Below are 18,835 nucleotides of genomic sequence, written 5' to 3' on the forward strand. Positions count from 1 at the left end.
ACGACTGTTTAGTCTGCGGTGTGCGTTGTATGATGATCTTTAGCCCAGCTCAGATTGGACTGGCGAGAATCAAGATGGTGTGAAGGAAATATTTATGAAGATGCCAGGTTTGTAATTACTGATTAGAATTTGCCCTAGGCTACTAAGGTTTTAAAGGTATATAGAAGTAACGTGCAAAGCTCAGAGAAATCGCAGCTTTCTGAAAGCTTAATATGCTTTGAAATATATCGTCGAGACATAAAAAAGTTATGACAATATTACAGAGAATCTCTTAAAAAAAAAATGTATGACGTTAGTTTAAAAACGATATCCTAAGTCAAGAGTTGTGTAATAGGCGCCAAGCATAATGTTTGTCTCTTTTACATATTTATAGGAATAAAGTCTTTATTACCTAAATATTACAAAACGTCGTTACAACAAACCTTCGCGTCTGTTTGTCTGTCAAAAATTACCGTACAGATTTTCATGCGGTTTTCATCACTAATGATTATATTAGAAGAAGAAGGTTAAGGTATCATTGTTTTATTTTATATGATCAATGATTCCTCCTGCACATGTGGATGCAGCGTGAGGGAGTGTCAGACTCTTACGGACTAAAATCCACAGTGTTATTTTTTAAGCCCTTTATGTACCAGGGCCGCGGTAACTCTTTTGAACAATCTTGCAGCCCCGGCGTAATAAAAATAACAGACAACAAACCACTAGTCAAATATCAATTTTCTAATACCATGATTGCATTGCATGTAAACGTATTTTTTTTTTGTGTAAAACCACTTAAACCAGTACAAACACAAAAACGAAACTTAAACGTCAACAAACCACTAGTATGACATTAAAAATAGTAATACAAAGTGACAAACTAACATACAGTGTCCTTACTAAGACCAGGCGGCCTTGTATGCGCGTGCTTAAGCTTTCAACACCACGTTACCCAACAAAGTACCAGTGTAACAAGACCTCTTGTTCTGTTGTATTTACTCTGTGGGAGGGGTCAAATTAAATGGTGGTTATAACCAGTGTAAGTAGACCTGGGCTAGTAGGAATATGGAGCAGTTAAAAGAAAAATATTATGGATATTGTTCTGTGGTGGTCCGTTATGGGATTTTGTAATAGTATGGGTACGTGTAGATCTTGATAGTTTTTGGGTGGCCAAAAAACTGATTTGGTGCTATGTTTTGGTCTGACCGTTGTCGTACGGTACTTATATAAATCTTATACATTGTTGATACCTTGTTATTCAACCTTCAAAGGAACATTCATAATAATTTGTTTTGTCATAAATAAACAAGAAGATTTAACAAAATTATGTAACATACTTTTCTAGAAAAATCTTCTGTCAATTTTATTTTATTTTCCTTGAGCTCTGTTTAGATTATTTGACAGATCAAAAAAATCGATGTATTTTTAAGTCACAATTATTATTTGTCTCATCTCACCTGAATTTACATTACAAATTAATTTATGTACCTCTTGTTAATGACAAAATGTTGTTTATATTAAAAACAAACGTGTCATAGACATTATTTTTTTATTCTAGAACATTATAGAAACATAAGGAAGGCCCCTTCATATCAACAGAGGTCTTATTAAAATGGTTGGTACTGGCCAGTTTCGTACCAGCAAGAAGTTTGGTATTTTAGCGGCCGAATGAATAAATCTTGTTGCCTCATTGTTTTGGACGTTGAAGGAAATTATTAAGCATTCCTTGGTTCTAGCAAAGATTTATTTAATGCGAAAATATGGTATGGTATTATTGCAAGATAAAATCAAAAGTTTCAAAACTGCACTAACAAAATAGAAGACAACTTCAGGGCAAATAAATTATTTAAAATTCAGTTAGGATTTTTTGTTTGTTTTAATTTTATATTTCGTTCAGAAGTAAAACGTTTTAGAGCAAGGTAAAATTCCGAAAACCTAACCAATGTAGGTAAATGTAATTGCAATTATTCGATTTGTACTCAATGATATTTACAACTGATAAATAACAATGAATAAAGTTTTAAACATACAAAAAGTACTGAGACAGATTAACAAAACATTTCACAATTTACAACGAAGTACATTCATTTGTACCAATATAAATAAAACAGAATAATTTTGTAAGAAAAGTCAGGGTCGTTCGATAGTTTTGATATAAAACATATTCAATATTAAACGATGTATAGATCAAATTATTGCGATTATGTTAAGCAATACGCCAGAAGTGTTCGCATTAAAAGAGATCGTTATAGTATTTCTTTGCTAACGTAGTAATCCAAAGTTATAACTAAAACTTCGTAACTTCATAAAGCTAAGGACCATATTAATTTCTAGTATCACAAACTTTACTTGTACCACTTACCTACGATAAATACAAAAGTCTGTATGCACTTTCAGATCAATCACATGATGGCTGAGCTAATCAAAGTCAAAGGGAATTCAAAAATAAATATTTTTTACCTAAATACTGACTATGCAATACTTTATCATTTTGTAAAGTCTTTTGATCTCCTTGAATCATTATCAAAAATGAAGAAAAAAAAAATGTTTCAGAATGTTCATATCCAGATTAAAGTAAATATATACCTATTGTCCACTAAAATATCAATCGAATTCACCCTGTTTCAAAAAGTGGGAAAAGTATATTTTTTTTTCTAAAGATCGATTAGAATCATTTTGATCAATTCAAATTAAAATTGATATAGAGTTCCATATCACAGATCCTGGATCGAAAAATATCAAAATAGAAACTAGCTTTACATTATACAGACAGGAGCCATTAACGCACGCACGCTAGGCAACGTTGACTTAACTTTCGCCAAGTTCAAGCCTTACTTTCACAAGTTCATCGAGGTTAATATTAGCTGTACCGCTTTTTGCTGTTTATTGTTTGTCAGTTTGTTTCTTCTTTGGAGTTGGCTTTAGTAATAAATCATTTGTTGTTTGATCTTCATTGTCACTGTAATCATGTTTATGTTTACCATCTTTACTTGTCAATACATACTTGCCATTTCTGTTTTTTGACCTGTTTTTAATTTGTAGCTTTTGTTAATCAGTAAATAATCTAAACTAATATAATAAAGAGGAAATTTTTTTTTTGTTTGTTTGTACCCGTTTATCCCGGTACGGGCAATGGTTCCCACGGGACGCAGGCGAAACCGCTGGAAAGTAGCTAGTAACTCATAATTTTGCGATCGTCGTTTTACACTGCATTGGGCTAGCCACGGTCGTTCAATCAATATTTTGTTGTCAAGAACATCATCCTCCGAGCCTTTTTCCCAATCATGTTGGGGTCGGCTTCCAGTCTAACCGGATTCAGCTGAGTACCAGTGCTTTACAAGAAGCGACTGCCTATCTGACCTCCTCAACCCAGTTACCCGGGCAACCCGATACCCCTTGGTTAGACTGGTGTCAGACTTACTGGCTTCTGACTACCCGTAACGACTGCCAAGGATGTTCAATGACAGCCGGGACCTACAGTTTAACGTGCCATCCGAAACACAGCCAATGGTGTCTAAGATATACTTAGAAAGTACATACAGACTTAGAAAAGTTGCATTGGTACTTGCCTGACCTGGGATCGAACCCGCGCCCTCATACTTGAGAGATTGGTCCTTTACCCACTAGGCCACCACGACTTTTTGTTGTCAAGAACATTACACATAAATTGAAATAATTACACCTTCCACAGATCTCTCATTTTGCCTTTCATGTTTTTCAATGTCTAAAGGTTTGCCTAACGTTTCATATCCTATGTATCCTTTCACTACTTATAGATAATGATTATTCTGATCTTTTGAACTGGCACCTCGCAATAGTAAATAATCAAGTGGACCTCTAAACACTCGGTTTCAACCCACATTCCTGCGAAATTGAAACGCGAAGCAATTTAAGGAGCTGCTTATTGAAATCGCTTTGAATTATGTGGCTGTGATTTATCAGTTTAGCTTATTATCTTGCAGCATGCAATGAGGCAGGTTGCCTCAAACCTATGCAATTCAGCTTTTAAGATCTTACATTTCTGTTCGTATCTGATACATACCGTATCATACACAAATACATATGATTAAATAAACTGATAAAAGAACCTCGAACAACCTAATTGTTCATCAATACTAATATTATAAAGCTAAAGTTACTTGTTTGTTTTTTTGAATAATAACACTAATCTCAGTAACTATTGGTCAAAATTGAAAAAAAATTTCAGTGTTAGCCCATTTATCGAGGGTTTATCCGGGTTCGTACAGAGGTTCCCACGGAATGCGGGTGAAACCGCTGGCAGAAAGAAGCTAGTGTAACATAACCCTTCTAATTGTCATGCACCACTACCATTTTTAGTAGACCTAAAAAAACCTATTCAGAAGAACTGCGTTCCCCATAGAATTTACCCATCCCATGTCCCCGTTTTTAGCAACAAAAAAACAACTAGGTACGTCGACGAGGCGTATAAGGAAGTCAGGCTATCAATGCGTGCCTGCGACTTTTACCACGGCACCACTTTATTGTCATGTAATAAATATACGTAATGAGTTGCGAGACACTTTTGTGGTGTCGTAAAAACTATGCCCTAGGTGGGGAGCGTAATTTCGCGTAATATAGTAAGATGGCGGTCGCTTTTGAAATTTTAGCATCTGAAGTTTTTTTAATTTACAGAATTTACCATCTTTGCTTACAGTAAAAATTAAAACTATCCCAGTAAAAAGCTTAAGCGTCAAAAAATTCGTCCCCATCGCTGTCGACTGGAGTGCCCAAGAGGCTGGCAGCATTACCTCGTTGGATCGCCATGCTGATCCTTTGTCAGATGTAATAGCCAGGTCTTTAAAAATTAAATAAAAATAAATGGAATTTAAAATCGTTTTAAATAACGGTTTCGTACCAACATTTTAATAGAACTGGAATTTTGCAAACGAAACTCTCAAAATTATCTATCTTTTTATCTTCTACCTATTAAAAGATAAGTTTATTGAACCTTTTGAATACGAAATTAGAACAGGATTGTAGTAGAAATACGTCGCCATTTCTGTCTCCTCGAAGCCTAGACCAGTACACTTGGTTTTCAAATAAATTGAGTATTATATTTTTGCAAGCGATCATTGAGACACACTTGAGACAGTTTCGATATCGCACTGGACCTCAAGAGCTCGTTTATTATGTAGCTCTATTTGGTTATATTATTTATTCAAGCACATTTTCTAGACCTTTTAACATGTATATCAATATTATCAGGGGCTATACAGTTTTGTGTGGAATAAAAGGTCCTCCCAGATCCAATATTGTATGGTTTTACACCTATGCACATTGCTGATTGAAATTGAAAGGTAGGAGTTATCTTCACCTATCCATAGTTGATAAATACTTAAATATAGCAAAATTGTATAACATGTAATATGCTTTATACCTGCTTAATAATCACAGGTAAAATCTAGTTCATTAATATTAATTCTATTCTCTTTGTTTGCCATCAAATAGTAGTCAAACAGGTTTACTATATTTGGTAAAAGCCAGACCAAACTCTATCGTTGTAATAGGTCTAATTTGTGGCCAGTATCCGCTTTCTTTATTATCTTGCCTTTCCAGTCTAGCTTTATGAATATTTATTTTTAATTACATCAGAATTGATACAATTTTTAACCTCTCTTTGGAGTTAAAATTCAGTATTTCTGTATTTTAATTTTAGTTATGTCGACACAATAAATCTCAGACTTTTTGGCGGGTCCGATTGAATTTCGAAACTAAAAGAAATATTTATTTTATGATAATAGTATTTTTAGGACAGCTTGATATCTATATGTCGATTTTAAGGAACTTCGAAGACATTAGGCATTTAATACTTACCTAAATAAAAACTTAGCAACAAATACTTCTACATCATATACTGACAGATGTAAAACAAGAGTTGTTAATTGAAAACGAAACAGGTTGCAATGACGTGATTAACTATATTGCACGGCAACAGTAACTGGTCTATTTGTAACCGGTTTGTAAATTGTCTATCATACAAAAACCCACAAAACACCCGGTAGTTCTGAATCACGATAAATTTAAATATTGCACAATTAAAACAATATTATTAAAACCAATTCGACAAAGGCATAGCAAAATTGTTGCTGCAATTATCAAAATTGAATCACGGTTTTTTTGCAAACCGTTGCGTTACGCAATGAGTAACTATAGTTTCCGCAAACCGTTATTTAAGTGATAGCGTTTTTTTTCGTTTAGGCATATTATGACACTACCATAGAAACGTCATTTAGGCCTTACAAACATTAAGGTGCGTTTTGAAAGATAGCTGTCAACTGCAACTGCCGACCGAACTTGCTGCGGTGGCATGTAAACGGTCAATATCTGCGGGCGACTGCACGTGTTGCTGCCGCTTTGCTCAAATACGATTTCATGTTTCAAAGCGTGCCTTAAGGCTAAAAGTTTCCAAACCTTTGGTCTTATAAAATTCTGTTGTTTGTTTTTTTTATGGTTTTGCCAATAAATGTTTCAAAATATTATTTTTAGACATAAAACTTGTCCTTTTGGAGTCAAACCAGTCCTTTTCTTACATTCTTACTTTTTTGGGTATTCTCCTTTGTATATCCAAACTGGATATTAATCTTTGTGAAATCCGATCATTTAAATTCATGTTTTTAAATTAATTTAGATCTTACTTTATCCCTATCAAGCCAATGACCTATCATTTCGTTTGAGAATTGAGATGAGAAAAAGTCATTGTTTTTTTTTCTTTAGACAAATACAGGAGTTGTCAACATTTAAATGTTATTCTTCATCTTTAGATACTTTGTTACTGACAAAGGTTCAAGGTTTAAGAAAATTCTAGATATCCACATCATATCAAACAACAGCCCTTTCAATAGTAAACAACGTCATTTATCTCATGCCCTCGAAATCAAAATGTAAATATCTGTCTATATCGCACATTTTACGACGGACGATCCGACATTTTGCAATCATCGGTAGCCCTCTGAGCAGTTTGAATAAATTATCAAACATTATCCAATGGGCAAACATCTTCGTTAACAAAAGGTCAAGCTTTTTTGATGACGTCATCTGATCCTGCTTTAATATTTTTTATATTATCCTTATCATCATCTTAAACCGTACCAAGTTAATGTAGGCCTTCTTCAAAAATTTCCTGTCTTTTAATTTGTATCATGACCTGTGATAATATTTTCTCCCGTGTGATTTCTAGGAGCACTAGTTTCAATTGTAGTTTTGGCTTCTTTTTCTTAAGAAGAATATTATCCTCTCTTAGGATTGCAATTTTCTTCAATGGTATATTCATTGTACCTTCCATAAGTAGGTGCTATTTGTTTCTCTTCATTTAAACATTGCACTTTTTAGTCTATCTCTTTATCTTATTCAATAACATCCTTAAGTTAAATGTGTTCAGTAGGTACATTTTAAACGATCCTTTCAAGAATCATCGGTATGACAATTATGTCTTCTATTGCTATTGAGACAAGTCATCCCAATTAAGTTTAACAAGAATCAAGATAGAAATCAAATAAATATGAGCATTTTGTAACCAACTTGAACACCGTGACATTTTGCGTACATGGACGTTTATAATATCTGTCGAAAAACTACTAAAATTTATCAACAATGGAAATCTAACTTTATAGTGATGGTAATAAAGTTGAAATTTTATGTTCGGGTTCAAGTTTGCCGGTAAACGAGTTTTGACGAAATATTTATGTGTTGGCAAAGCAAGAATTATTGTGCCAAATGGACAGAGTTGGGTATTGGGAGATTGAAGTCTATATAAGTTTGGATTATAAGTCAGTTTCTGTTTAGGGTGACCTCATTTATTTTGTTACGTAAACACATTATTGGAGACAACTATTGTATTATTTTGGAAACTTATGGTATATAATGGAGCCTATGTACAGCAGTGGACGTCCTATGGCTTAGATGATGATGATGATGATAGTATATACTTATATTATTTTGATTTTGTATTCTTATTCAAATCTCCCTAAGGTTTTCCCTAAAGTATTTATTATGAATCCATAAATTGCTTAAACCCAAAGTTAAAGGAAAAATGAGATTTAAAAAAAATCTTGTCTGTAACTATGATTATTTTTAGCAAGTCCTACTTTTTGCCTAGTCCCAGAATAAAATATACGGTTGATTAATAGCCGAAGAACATTAAAAAACCTTTTTTTATTATTTAACTAGCTTACAGTAGGTGGAACCAATTTTGTTGAGGGTCGAAGTAATTATGACTAAAATTGGTTATTGAGATTGATAACCTAATCGTCTGGTTTCTAACAGTTTGGCCTAGCATGGCTAGGTTACGGTTTTATTCGATTATCTAATACATATTAATTATAGATTTGATCCATCTATGATTCAGGCACTGAAGTGAGGTAATAGGTTTATTTTTGAAAAAAAATTTTGCATGCAAGCAATTATTCAATGAATGACCTCAGTTAGATAAAATAATCTATTATATAATCTTCAATGAAATAAACGATTTCATTGACATAAAAAATTAATCTCAAAACATGGGAAAACATTAGATGACCCCTCTTTTATAAGCGCAATGGAAAGAGTCATAGAATCACGTATTGACAGATTCTGCAGAAAAAAGCAAAATATTGAAGATGTTGTATGAAACAAGATTGTCATTAAAGATCACTATAGTAAAGATAATAAAGCGTAAAGACTTGATTTCAATGATGAAAAGCCCAACATATCAATAATGACAAGCACTGATAAACCTTTAGATAAATGTGCAAAGATACAACCAGATGATACATCTGTTAAAGGTAAAAGATAAAATAAAAAAGAAAGTGCAATGTACCTTGCTGTAAACCCTTTTTATTTCTTCGACATTTTGGAAGCTGGGAATAAACGAGAGGATGATTAATTTATTGTGCAAATGAACAATGACCCTACAAACTATTGTTATGAAGATACTTGTACAGAAGATTCACTTAAAATAATAATTTTAGTAATTGAAACTGGATATTGTTTTATTGGATTCATGATATTTGCTGTCACCTAGATTTTTTTTGTTCTACAAGTATTTTTTTGTTCTTTGTCATGCAAAGCAGTTATTTAAGATATACATAAGATTCTTTAAGACATGATTAGTTTTAGCTCAGTATTCCATTTTTATAGTGGTTTGTTTTATTCTATCTTTGTAGTCAGCATGTACTGTTTTAGGTACAGTAGCAACTTCCAAAATCTTTCCTATTTTCCTCAAGCTCTATCTGAAATGTCTTTGTTAACCTTAATGCTTGTTATGTTTCATCTTCAATAGAAAAATCACCTTTATTCAGCCCTCTACCAAAGATTTTCAACACGCTATCGTGCCCATCTTCAGCCTCATCACATAACTCAAACACTTTACCATTGCAAGTTGCATTTCTATCGTCTGTGCACACAGTAATAACAGCTTTCCTTCTTCCGTATCAATAACATGCGGACTCTCGGTTATGTAAGTACTGACTTGATGAGAGTGACGTACTTCGACGGACGTGGTGTTTGCTTTTTCTTGGATACCTCCTAGTTTTGATAGTTCTGCTGTTGTTATTTTTGCTACAAATGTGGATGTATAGGAACTGATAGAACTGTCCATAGTATTGCTTCATTCCCTATATTATTTCATTTTCTTTTTAAATTAAACAAAACATAAACCTTCTTGGCAGTCGGGCAACTTGACAACGTGACACTCTTTCACGATATTTATATAACACCAATGAATTTACTACTCACAATAATTGTGCACCTGTCTTTTATTAGATAGATAAAATAGACAACAGTGCTGATTATGCAACGTTTGAAATAACTGATCTTGCAAATTAAGTAAATAAATATTCGTTGCTTGTGGCACTTCTGTGTAATGTTTGCTCATTAACTCATTTGCATTTAACAATAAAAATAACAGCTTAAAATTGAGCGTGGCGGATCGTTAATCTGATTAACCGCTCCAATGAATGTTCCAATCAATGTTTTTATTACAAAAGGAAATATTTTCATTTTGCAAGCCTGCGGAAATTTAAGGAAAATATCACGAACTTTGTACGCGAACGCATGCCGAAAATTATAATCGCTTTCGTATGCACGATTTTTTATTTGAATTTCAATCTCTAAAAGGGAATATTGTTTGGAGATACATTTCATGATTTAATCTTGAGCAATTTATATAAAAGCTCCTTCTAAGGTTAAAAAAAAACTAAATACGTGATTAATCTCATAAACAAAATACCTATAAAAATCAAAAACTTTAATTGTTTATCCTGATAAAAAAAAATATATTTTTAATACACCAAATCGTTTTCCAGTAAACAAAAGAAAATCTCCGCAGCTAAACTGATCCCCCAAATCCTAAGGGGATCAATGCTCCCCAAATTTCCACATAAGGGAGATTCAACTTGAAATTCATTGGTAACAATTCAAACTGTACTATAGACTGCTATCCTTGGATAATCCTCCGAGAACGGGGGACGGGGGGAGGGGGCTGGGGGAATGGGGAATATGTCTGATGGGTACTCCAATAAGAGCCAATGTTTTTAAAACGTCACTTGATCAAATGGTTCGGTCTATGGTTAGAAATAGATTGTAAATAAACTGTGGGTGTTGGTTAGTTGAATCAGCAATGTTTCGGCTTTCATTTCCTTATTTTTTTGTAGCTTTGAGTACAGAATTTGACAGAAAATGGAGCGTCCACATATTACAAAATTAAACAGTTTGTTTGAACGAGCTTATCTTGGGAGTTATTACACCGTTTATAAAAGGTCTTATACTGTTAGATAGCCATTCAGACAGGTGATAGACTTCTTTTGTTTCGAGTGTTAGTTTTAACGGGACACGGGTGAAGGCGTTGGTTGAATCTAATATTTACTCATATTCATTCAAGTTTATGGTATTAGAAATGACTGAGTATGTAGGTTTATAAGTTAAACGTATGCGCTTGCGTTCCGCTCTCTTGATGATTGTTACTAACATTAACAACACACATTATAAAATAACCATAAAACATTGCATACATTCGAAAGAATTTCTTTAGTGAAAGAAAGTAAACAATAATGTTGCCACCAGTACCATTTATCTACCAAACCAAGGTATTTCAGCTACCAGCTTATGCAGTCCACAAGTGACCATCGTTATCTCCTAATGTCTTACGCTTTCCTTTACAATCTTAGTAACAAAATAGTATTCCCACATATCATCATCCTCCGAGCCTTTTTACCAACTATGTTGGGGTCGGCTTCCAGTCTAACCGGATTTAGCTGAGTACCAGTGCTTTACAAGGAGCGACTGCCAAATCTGACACCCTCAACCCAGTTACCCGGGCAACCCAATACCCCTTGGTTAGACTGGTGTCAGACTTACCGGCCGCAGAAGTAATGACAGACAGTAATTAAAAAAAAGCGTAGTCTATTGAGGAGAGGATATTGTCTATTTAGAAATTAAATGCTTATTTGCGTGTCCATTTGTTCCTGATCCCCAGCCTACCCGCAAAGCACAATAGTTTGAACATATCACCAGTATACCGCACATGGTAATCAGACAGGCTCGTTTTCACCACAGTTCACGCTTGGCCAGGCAGGCCGACGAAGCGTACTGCTCATTTGTGACATCTATCATTAGATAGTGTGCAGTTATCGTGTGTTAAATATGTACTTTTTAGTATATATGTGTAAAGTCAGTTGTTTCAAAGGAAAGATGTTAAAATACACTGTTTTGCAAAAAAGGGCACCTATGCGAAATCTATATTTTAAGGACTTTACGTGTATTTTAAAGGGTTTTAATAACTGTAGTTGTAAAATGTCAGTCTGATAGGAGACGAGTTGTGAACGGCACTGCTAACTTTAAATTGGTTTTGTTGCAGCCCAAAGTAAACAAATAAATAATCCTCTAAATAGTGTTTATTTATGAGAAAGGGATATTCTTATTTGCGAACAATACCTAAACAATAGAACGCTTTACACAAAAATAACGTAACTCTTAATATTGCTGTCAATCATCAGCATGGAGTGATGGAATTTTACCAAATACACATAGTTTTTAAAAAATACAATAGCAAAACCCAAACTAAAATAATAGAACTGCAAACAGTACCCAAACAATTGACGATACCCAAACAGATTCTAACAAACGGACAATCGAAGACAATTCTATCACCACAATCGATATCCATCATTCGAATAATCGAGCTAACAATCGATACACGAGTACACATCCTCGGATCAGTAGCACAATGCAGTTGAACGCAACAGTTGCCCAACTATCGTTACGGTCTCGTTGCATAACCGTGTCGAAACTATGCCGTAAGGACTGAGTGAAAGGGTGGGTGAAGAGGGGGTATTCAAGGACTGGATGAATTAGGACCTGGATACAAAGGGCAGGTTGATTTGGACATTTGATACTGTCGAAGTAGGCATTTAAGTTTGAATGGACAGTTTAGAGAGACTTATCAGTCTTGTCATGAAAGAAATACATTTCAATTGGCAATCATTCGGACATCAAAATTAAGAACACTCAATTTTGAAGTATATAGAAAGCGCACACGTACACATAAAAAATCATTTACGATGTGCAAAAGACATAACTTGTATGTAAACAAACATACCAACACTTTCAAAATTAATTCCAATTGGCAGCAATTAATTTTCGCAAAAGAGAAGTAGAAACCAATCATGATGTTTAACGAAACTGCACCTTAAAACGGTGTCAAAACCTGAACCATAAAAAATAATATCCAATTCATCAATTACCATCTCAATATCAATAACTCCTAGTTACAAAACCCACAATAATTAAACAGCTAAACTAAAACCGATACAATTTACAGGTTTACAATAAACCGCCTTTCTAAGCTCGCAACTTGGTCATTGCACCATGCTATGCCATAACAAGGATTGCGTAGATCACGACACGGCATAGATTTTTTTCTTTAATATAAATAAGTGTCACTTTAATCTTATGTGTGACTGATTTGCTGTTAATCTGTAATCTTTTCGTATTGATTGATGGTTTTAACAGTTGTTTGGACAATTGCATCTAAGGGAATAACTGAACTTAAGTTGATTGTAGTATTATATTTGGCCAATTGCTGTCCACTACAGAACGTAGGCCTTCTTCATCCACTCTAAAAAGACAATAATTATTGATAGGTACGTTATTCTTTTTCTATTGTACAATCGTATTAATTAAACGGTTTATATCATCAAACTGTATTTCTTCAATTTCAATGGAACCAAAGTCATTATATCTCTCTTTTGGCTTTGTAATATCTGTTTTCTTTTTTTTTTTGGTTAATCAATATTCCCTACTACTATTTTGCTTATACATGCCGTCAAATAGGCTATTCAGCTAATTTAAAATCGAAAACAATACCTACTTATACCAATCAAATATAACTAATTTCCAAACGAGACTATGATCAGGACCGGTCAGTTGAACTGAAATATTCAAAAAATCACAACCCACTGAAAAATGTGGAAACAAAGAAAGTTTGTTCTTGAACTAGATATGAAAATGAATATGCATTCGTTACGCAAAGAGATTCTTAATGGCTTCATTAAAAATTGTAATCAGTTTGTTAAGCAAATTATGTTGGACGGGGCCCGAATGCAATGCTTTTGTAAATGTCACGCGGAATTTTTTGTGACCTCTGTCTCTTCAAATTGAACCAGATTTTTGGATGCAGTTTTCATTTCTATCACGGCCGAGAGAGACGAGTTTCTCTAATACGAATATCATTGGCTATATAGATAGTCTTTTGTTTTGTGTTGGTTTCATTCATCATGTTTATTTCACGCACCTTTATCATAATCAGTTTTAATCATCTTTTAAAAATTGACAAAGGCTATTGATTGATTTTAAGGATTTTTTCTCCTCCTACAAGGCTCTAAATATCCATACTGAGTTTTTCATTACACTAACTTTTAAAAATCTTTTAATAAACTAACTTTTAATAATCTTCTATCTTACCGATTTTATAGTAACTTATTCATAAGGTACTGATATCATCATCATCCTCCTGCCCTTATCACATTTTTTTTTAGGTTACATTAGGTACTCGGTACGGTTTTTTTATAATGTTAGAAGTCTAGTTTTAATGGTAGACATATCGTAATGTCAATAAACCTTTGACAGCACCTACTTGAAATTCTACTCATCCATAAAGTGAAAATAGTAAGTATGACGTTTATTGACTCGAAGTGGAGTGCGACTATGTTTTATTTATGTTTTTAGGCTTCTACGTAATGCCTCAAGCTGATGATAAAAATATGATCAAGGATAAAAGAAGAAGCTTCTAGGTATATTTGACACCTTTTTAAAATACAAAAACCTTTTTGTAGGAGTGATTAAACTAATTAAAGACATCCAAGTTCCTTTTCGACAAGGGGTTATGAGTATGGTAGGGTTATGTTCTTCAAGTATAACTTGTTTATTCTGTCATATCTGCAAAACGGCCATTACATTGCGAAAATCAAAGCCTCTTTGGGTTCAACTCGATCATCCATTCGTTCTTAGCTATGTGACTATCTTAAAGTTCATCATTATCATCCTCCGAGCCTTTTTCCAAGTATGTTAGGGTCGGCTTCCAGTCTTACCGCATTCAGCTGAGTACCAGTGCTTTACAAGGAGCGACTGCCTATCTGACCTCCTCAACCCAGTTACCCGGGCAACCCAATACCTCTTGGTTAGACTGGTCAGAGTTACTGGCTTCTGACAACCCGTAACGGCTGTCAAGGATGTTCAATGACGGACTCTCTTAAAGTTAATAGTAACAATTCTAGACAGCTGTGCTTATTTAAGTAGACATTGTCTATATTTTAATTTCACCGGTCTTCGTACTAAGACTTCAAAGATAAGGTATCTATATCATATTATCGAAAATAATGATTACCATCCGCAGTTTCAATGGTGGTGCGTGCAATCATTATTTAGATGAATGCAAATTCTTCATCAATTGCAGGAAATTAATTACAAGCAATTATAATTTAGGGTAATTATATTCAAATGTGTTGAAGTTTTCATAAATTGTTTATTGCCATTTATTTTGTTGCGTACAGTGTTAAATGATGAGGCTGGTAATATTAGTAATGATATGAATGGATGAATCAAGTCATAAATCGGACTGTATTACCTTTCAACTAGTAATTACCTATTTAGTATATTTCAATAGTTTTTAAATCTATATTTTTTCATGTTAATAGATCATATTTTGCATTTGTATCGAGTGCAAGACAGATAATTCTTATTCTTTTCTCTTGATTTCCTCACAAAGAAAATTTTGTTTTCTTTTGCGTTATCAACTAACTAGATATAGGTACTAGTACTTGATATTATACAATATATTCCTACGTCCCACAGCCAAGTACCGTAATAACCCAATTCCCTGCATTACTACAACTCGTGCGCAGTTCTATAAGATTTATGTTCCTATCGATACATCGCCCCACATCTTAGAAATAACATCCATTGCTGCTATTGTGGGCTATAGATTGTTGGGAATTAGCGTTGGAGAAGCAATGTATGGAAAACATATGCCAATGTGTGAGGGCAATGTAGCAGTAAATAAAGTAGAAATGTCTCAAGCTGCAGTTTCTGGTTGGTGCAACTTTGTAGGTCGGGTACAATTTGAATTTGATTAAAAATTTGTTAAAAAAACAGTTTTTTAGTAAACATTTTTTTTAAATGATTCATTTATTTTTCTTTGGCTGTTACTTTTGTTTACAAAGGATTCTAAAATCAAATTTAAAATTTGAATCATGAATCGTATTTTGGCGCTGACAACCTAGATTCGGTAGCAAAATAGCGCTCCAAAAAGGTTGTTTACCAAACTTTCTCATTGTTTTTCCTCGTCAAACATATGCTTTCTTTCTAACACGAGTATCATAATAGCACGTACGAAAAAACTGAATCAGCGCTGCACACAGCCGCCGCCTCGTGAATGCGCCGATTTCTACCAGTCCACTGTTCACTTTCACTCAGAGAAACCGAGACTTTTTGTTCATTGTCAGCGGTACAGCCGCTTACTGATTTCGAATACGTACCGCAAAGGATTTCAAATTCGAATTTAGAGCAGAATAAGGCGCTAAATTTGAATTTGGTAACGGAATGTTGTTTGTTCTGAATTTAGATTTGGAATGTAACATTCGAAACTTAAAATTGGTTTTTAGAATTTGTTTTCTTTGTTCTAATTTTATATGTATTTTTAAGTGTAGCCTAATATTGATAATTTGGCGAAGAAACAAGAAAAAATACATGTATTTGAAAAGATTTCTCAATTCATAAGACCCGCTTTGTGACATTTCGTGTTTTTATGCAAAAACGGTTTTTGTTAAAACAGGTTCAAGAGTTCTTGGACCTTGTAATTTATTTCTGTAAAGTTTAAGGTGATTTAAAATTAAATCGGCGTAGAAGACGATATAAAGATTTAAGCATAAAATGTCAGTTGGTGTTTTTTGGACAAGGAAAAGTATTATGAATGCTATATTAGAATAATATTATATTTTAGATTAATTATTGTAATATATGCAAATTCAAAGATAAGCTATAAATTCCAAGAATTAAATTGATACGTTTCTATATATTATTATTATTGCAATATTACGAACAGTCTCATTATATCTAACTTTCTAACAAACTTTCTATTTTCATAAAATCATTATGATTATTATACAAATCATAATTTCTATTCACAAAATATTTTTTGACTCACCATTTTTCCGGGTTCCAACAAAAATCACAGAAAGAAAAAAAAATATCAAGTATCAAAAACCAAAAATATCCGCACAACACCGCACTCAGTACAGTCGGTCACAAAAACACGTGAAAATTAAAAAAAAAAAAACACAAAAAAAAATTTGTTCGTTCACTCTTGCTATATAAACTAGATTCGTTTAGACAAATTTATATAAAAATCGTTTGGTACAAAGACATTTCTGTCCGGTCGTCTGTCCGCTTTGAAAGACAGTCGTGGACTGAGGGACGACGGAAAGTCTTGCGTTTCGTGGTTCTTGCGTATTCAGAGGTGCGCACGAGTCGATATGCGGACCTAACTGTCTTGAAGCTTTGTCTTGAATTTTGATTGCTATAAAAACGAGAGTGCTTTTTGAATGCATATTTTATTTTAATGTTGTTTTTTATTAATGGGAATGTGTTATAGTATTGTTATTTACGTTCTTAGACACCTTATTTATGTGGTGTATTTATACAGAAATATCGATTCCTGAAGAAATATTTTGTCAAGATTAAAATTAACAACAGCTCATTTTACAAAGAGAAATAACAAGATACACTTCATACCACACATTCTAGATAAAAAATAAATAAACAAAAATGAGTACATACCATCATGGCAATTAAATTAATGCTATAAATAAAATATAATATCTTAAAGTATGTGAAAATGAATTAATAAGCGAGCTACGTTGAATAAATATTAAAAAAAATCCAAGTATCAAAATCACTTACGATCCGAATTCCATGCGCTTTTGTCAAAGTAAAAATCAGTTTCGGTTCCTTTCACCCCTTGCGCACGCGCAGTGCGTGTGAAAGAGACAAAAAATATCACATTCAAGACACGACCGCGACACTCTATTAGTTCTGTTAATTTACTTATTAACAATTGTAATTTAAATGGACGTAAACATTTTCGGAAAATATCTCGAGGGATTGTAGTATTTGATTAGTTGGCTAAACACACCTGTACGCTATTGTTCAATACTTATAGGTAATATGAATGAAAAAAAAATATAAACAAATGAATCAGAATATAACTGAAAAAAAACCAGCCAAGTGCCAGTCGGAATCGCGCACGTAGTGTTCCGTACCATTATTGAGAAAATGAGCAAAACAATCACGTTTAATGTATCGGAGCCCCCCAAAATATTTATTTTATTTTAGTTTTCAGTATTTGTTGTTATAGCGACAACAGAAATACATCATCTGTGAAAATTTTAACTCTCTAGCTATCACGGTTTATGAGATACAGTCTGGTGACAGACGGACGGACGGACTGACAGAGGAGCGAAAACAATAGGGTCCCGTTTTACCCTTTGGGTACGGAACCCTAAAAACTTTCAAGAATCATTAAGATTAAAAATAATGTGAGATTTTTGCTTTAATTACTCTACCTACTTGTCTTATAATATGCACCTCTCTCTTCTATGTAGGTAAAAATCTGAAATTAAACAAATACCCTAATTACCCATATAAACAAAAATATAGCAAGATAGACGTAAATTAGATTCCATATACACTTTTAACTTAATCTCATATACTTACTTTATTTAAAACATAAATTACTATAAAATACTGAGCACGCAGATTACGCTTAAGTTAGAATTACTACTTACAAGCAATAACTTAACTGTTACAGCAATACGATTACTACTTTATTGGTATAATCTTTAACTGTATCGATTTTCTGTAGAAATCTTATATTGCGGTTTGAGTCGCAATAAGTAAGTATTGAGAAATGCAACTCTATTTGTAATCCATTCAACAATGCAGGTGAAACCAAAGAAAATTACTGTCGTAAGTAATATTCTTCATTCTTCTTAATATGTTCAAAATAATTCATGTGATACCCAAAAAAAAAATATTTATCGGGTGTGTCGTACCTCCTAACCCTAACTCCTAACCTAATCACATTGAATTAGATACGTTAATATACTGGTTAACCCTAGAAGCCTAATCTATTTCGAACGTACACAAAGCCTTAACATACGTCTCAGAAACGTACACATATAAAAGCCCCGATTTTAGGTACATTATTTAATTATTATTTTTATTATTGAGCAGAAATTTTAATTTAGAATATAAACTAAAAATAAAACAACACTGTTATTAATTATAACTATAATTACAGTTATTT

The 18,835-nt window shown here is 33.3% G+C and overlaps 1 protein-coding gene across 1 annotated transcript in view; it reads right to left on the reverse strand.

The window, feature by feature from the left end:
* LOC124633198 (probable chitinase 10) overlaps positions 1 to 16,940 on the reverse strand; it is a 93,140-nt gene extending 76,200 nt beyond the window's left edge. The window contains exon 1 of the mRNA XM_047168352.1: positions 16,676 to 16,940. Within this exon, the coding sequence (XP_047024308.1) occupies positions 16,676 to 16,678 (3 nt within the window). The 5' untranslated portion in view covers positions 16,679 to 16,940. The remainder of the gene's footprint in view (positions 1 to 16,675) is intronic.
* Between the last annotated feature and the right edge of the window lie 1,895 nt (positions 16,941 to 18,835).

Source organism: Helicoverpa zea, chromosome 9, assembly GCF_022581195.2.
Source record: "Helicoverpa zea isolate HzStark_Cry1AcR chromosome 9, ilHelZeax1.1, whole genome shotgun sequence".
Lineage (NCBI taxonomy): Eukaryota > Metazoa > Arthropoda > Insecta > Lepidoptera > Noctuidae > Helicoverpa > Helicoverpa zea.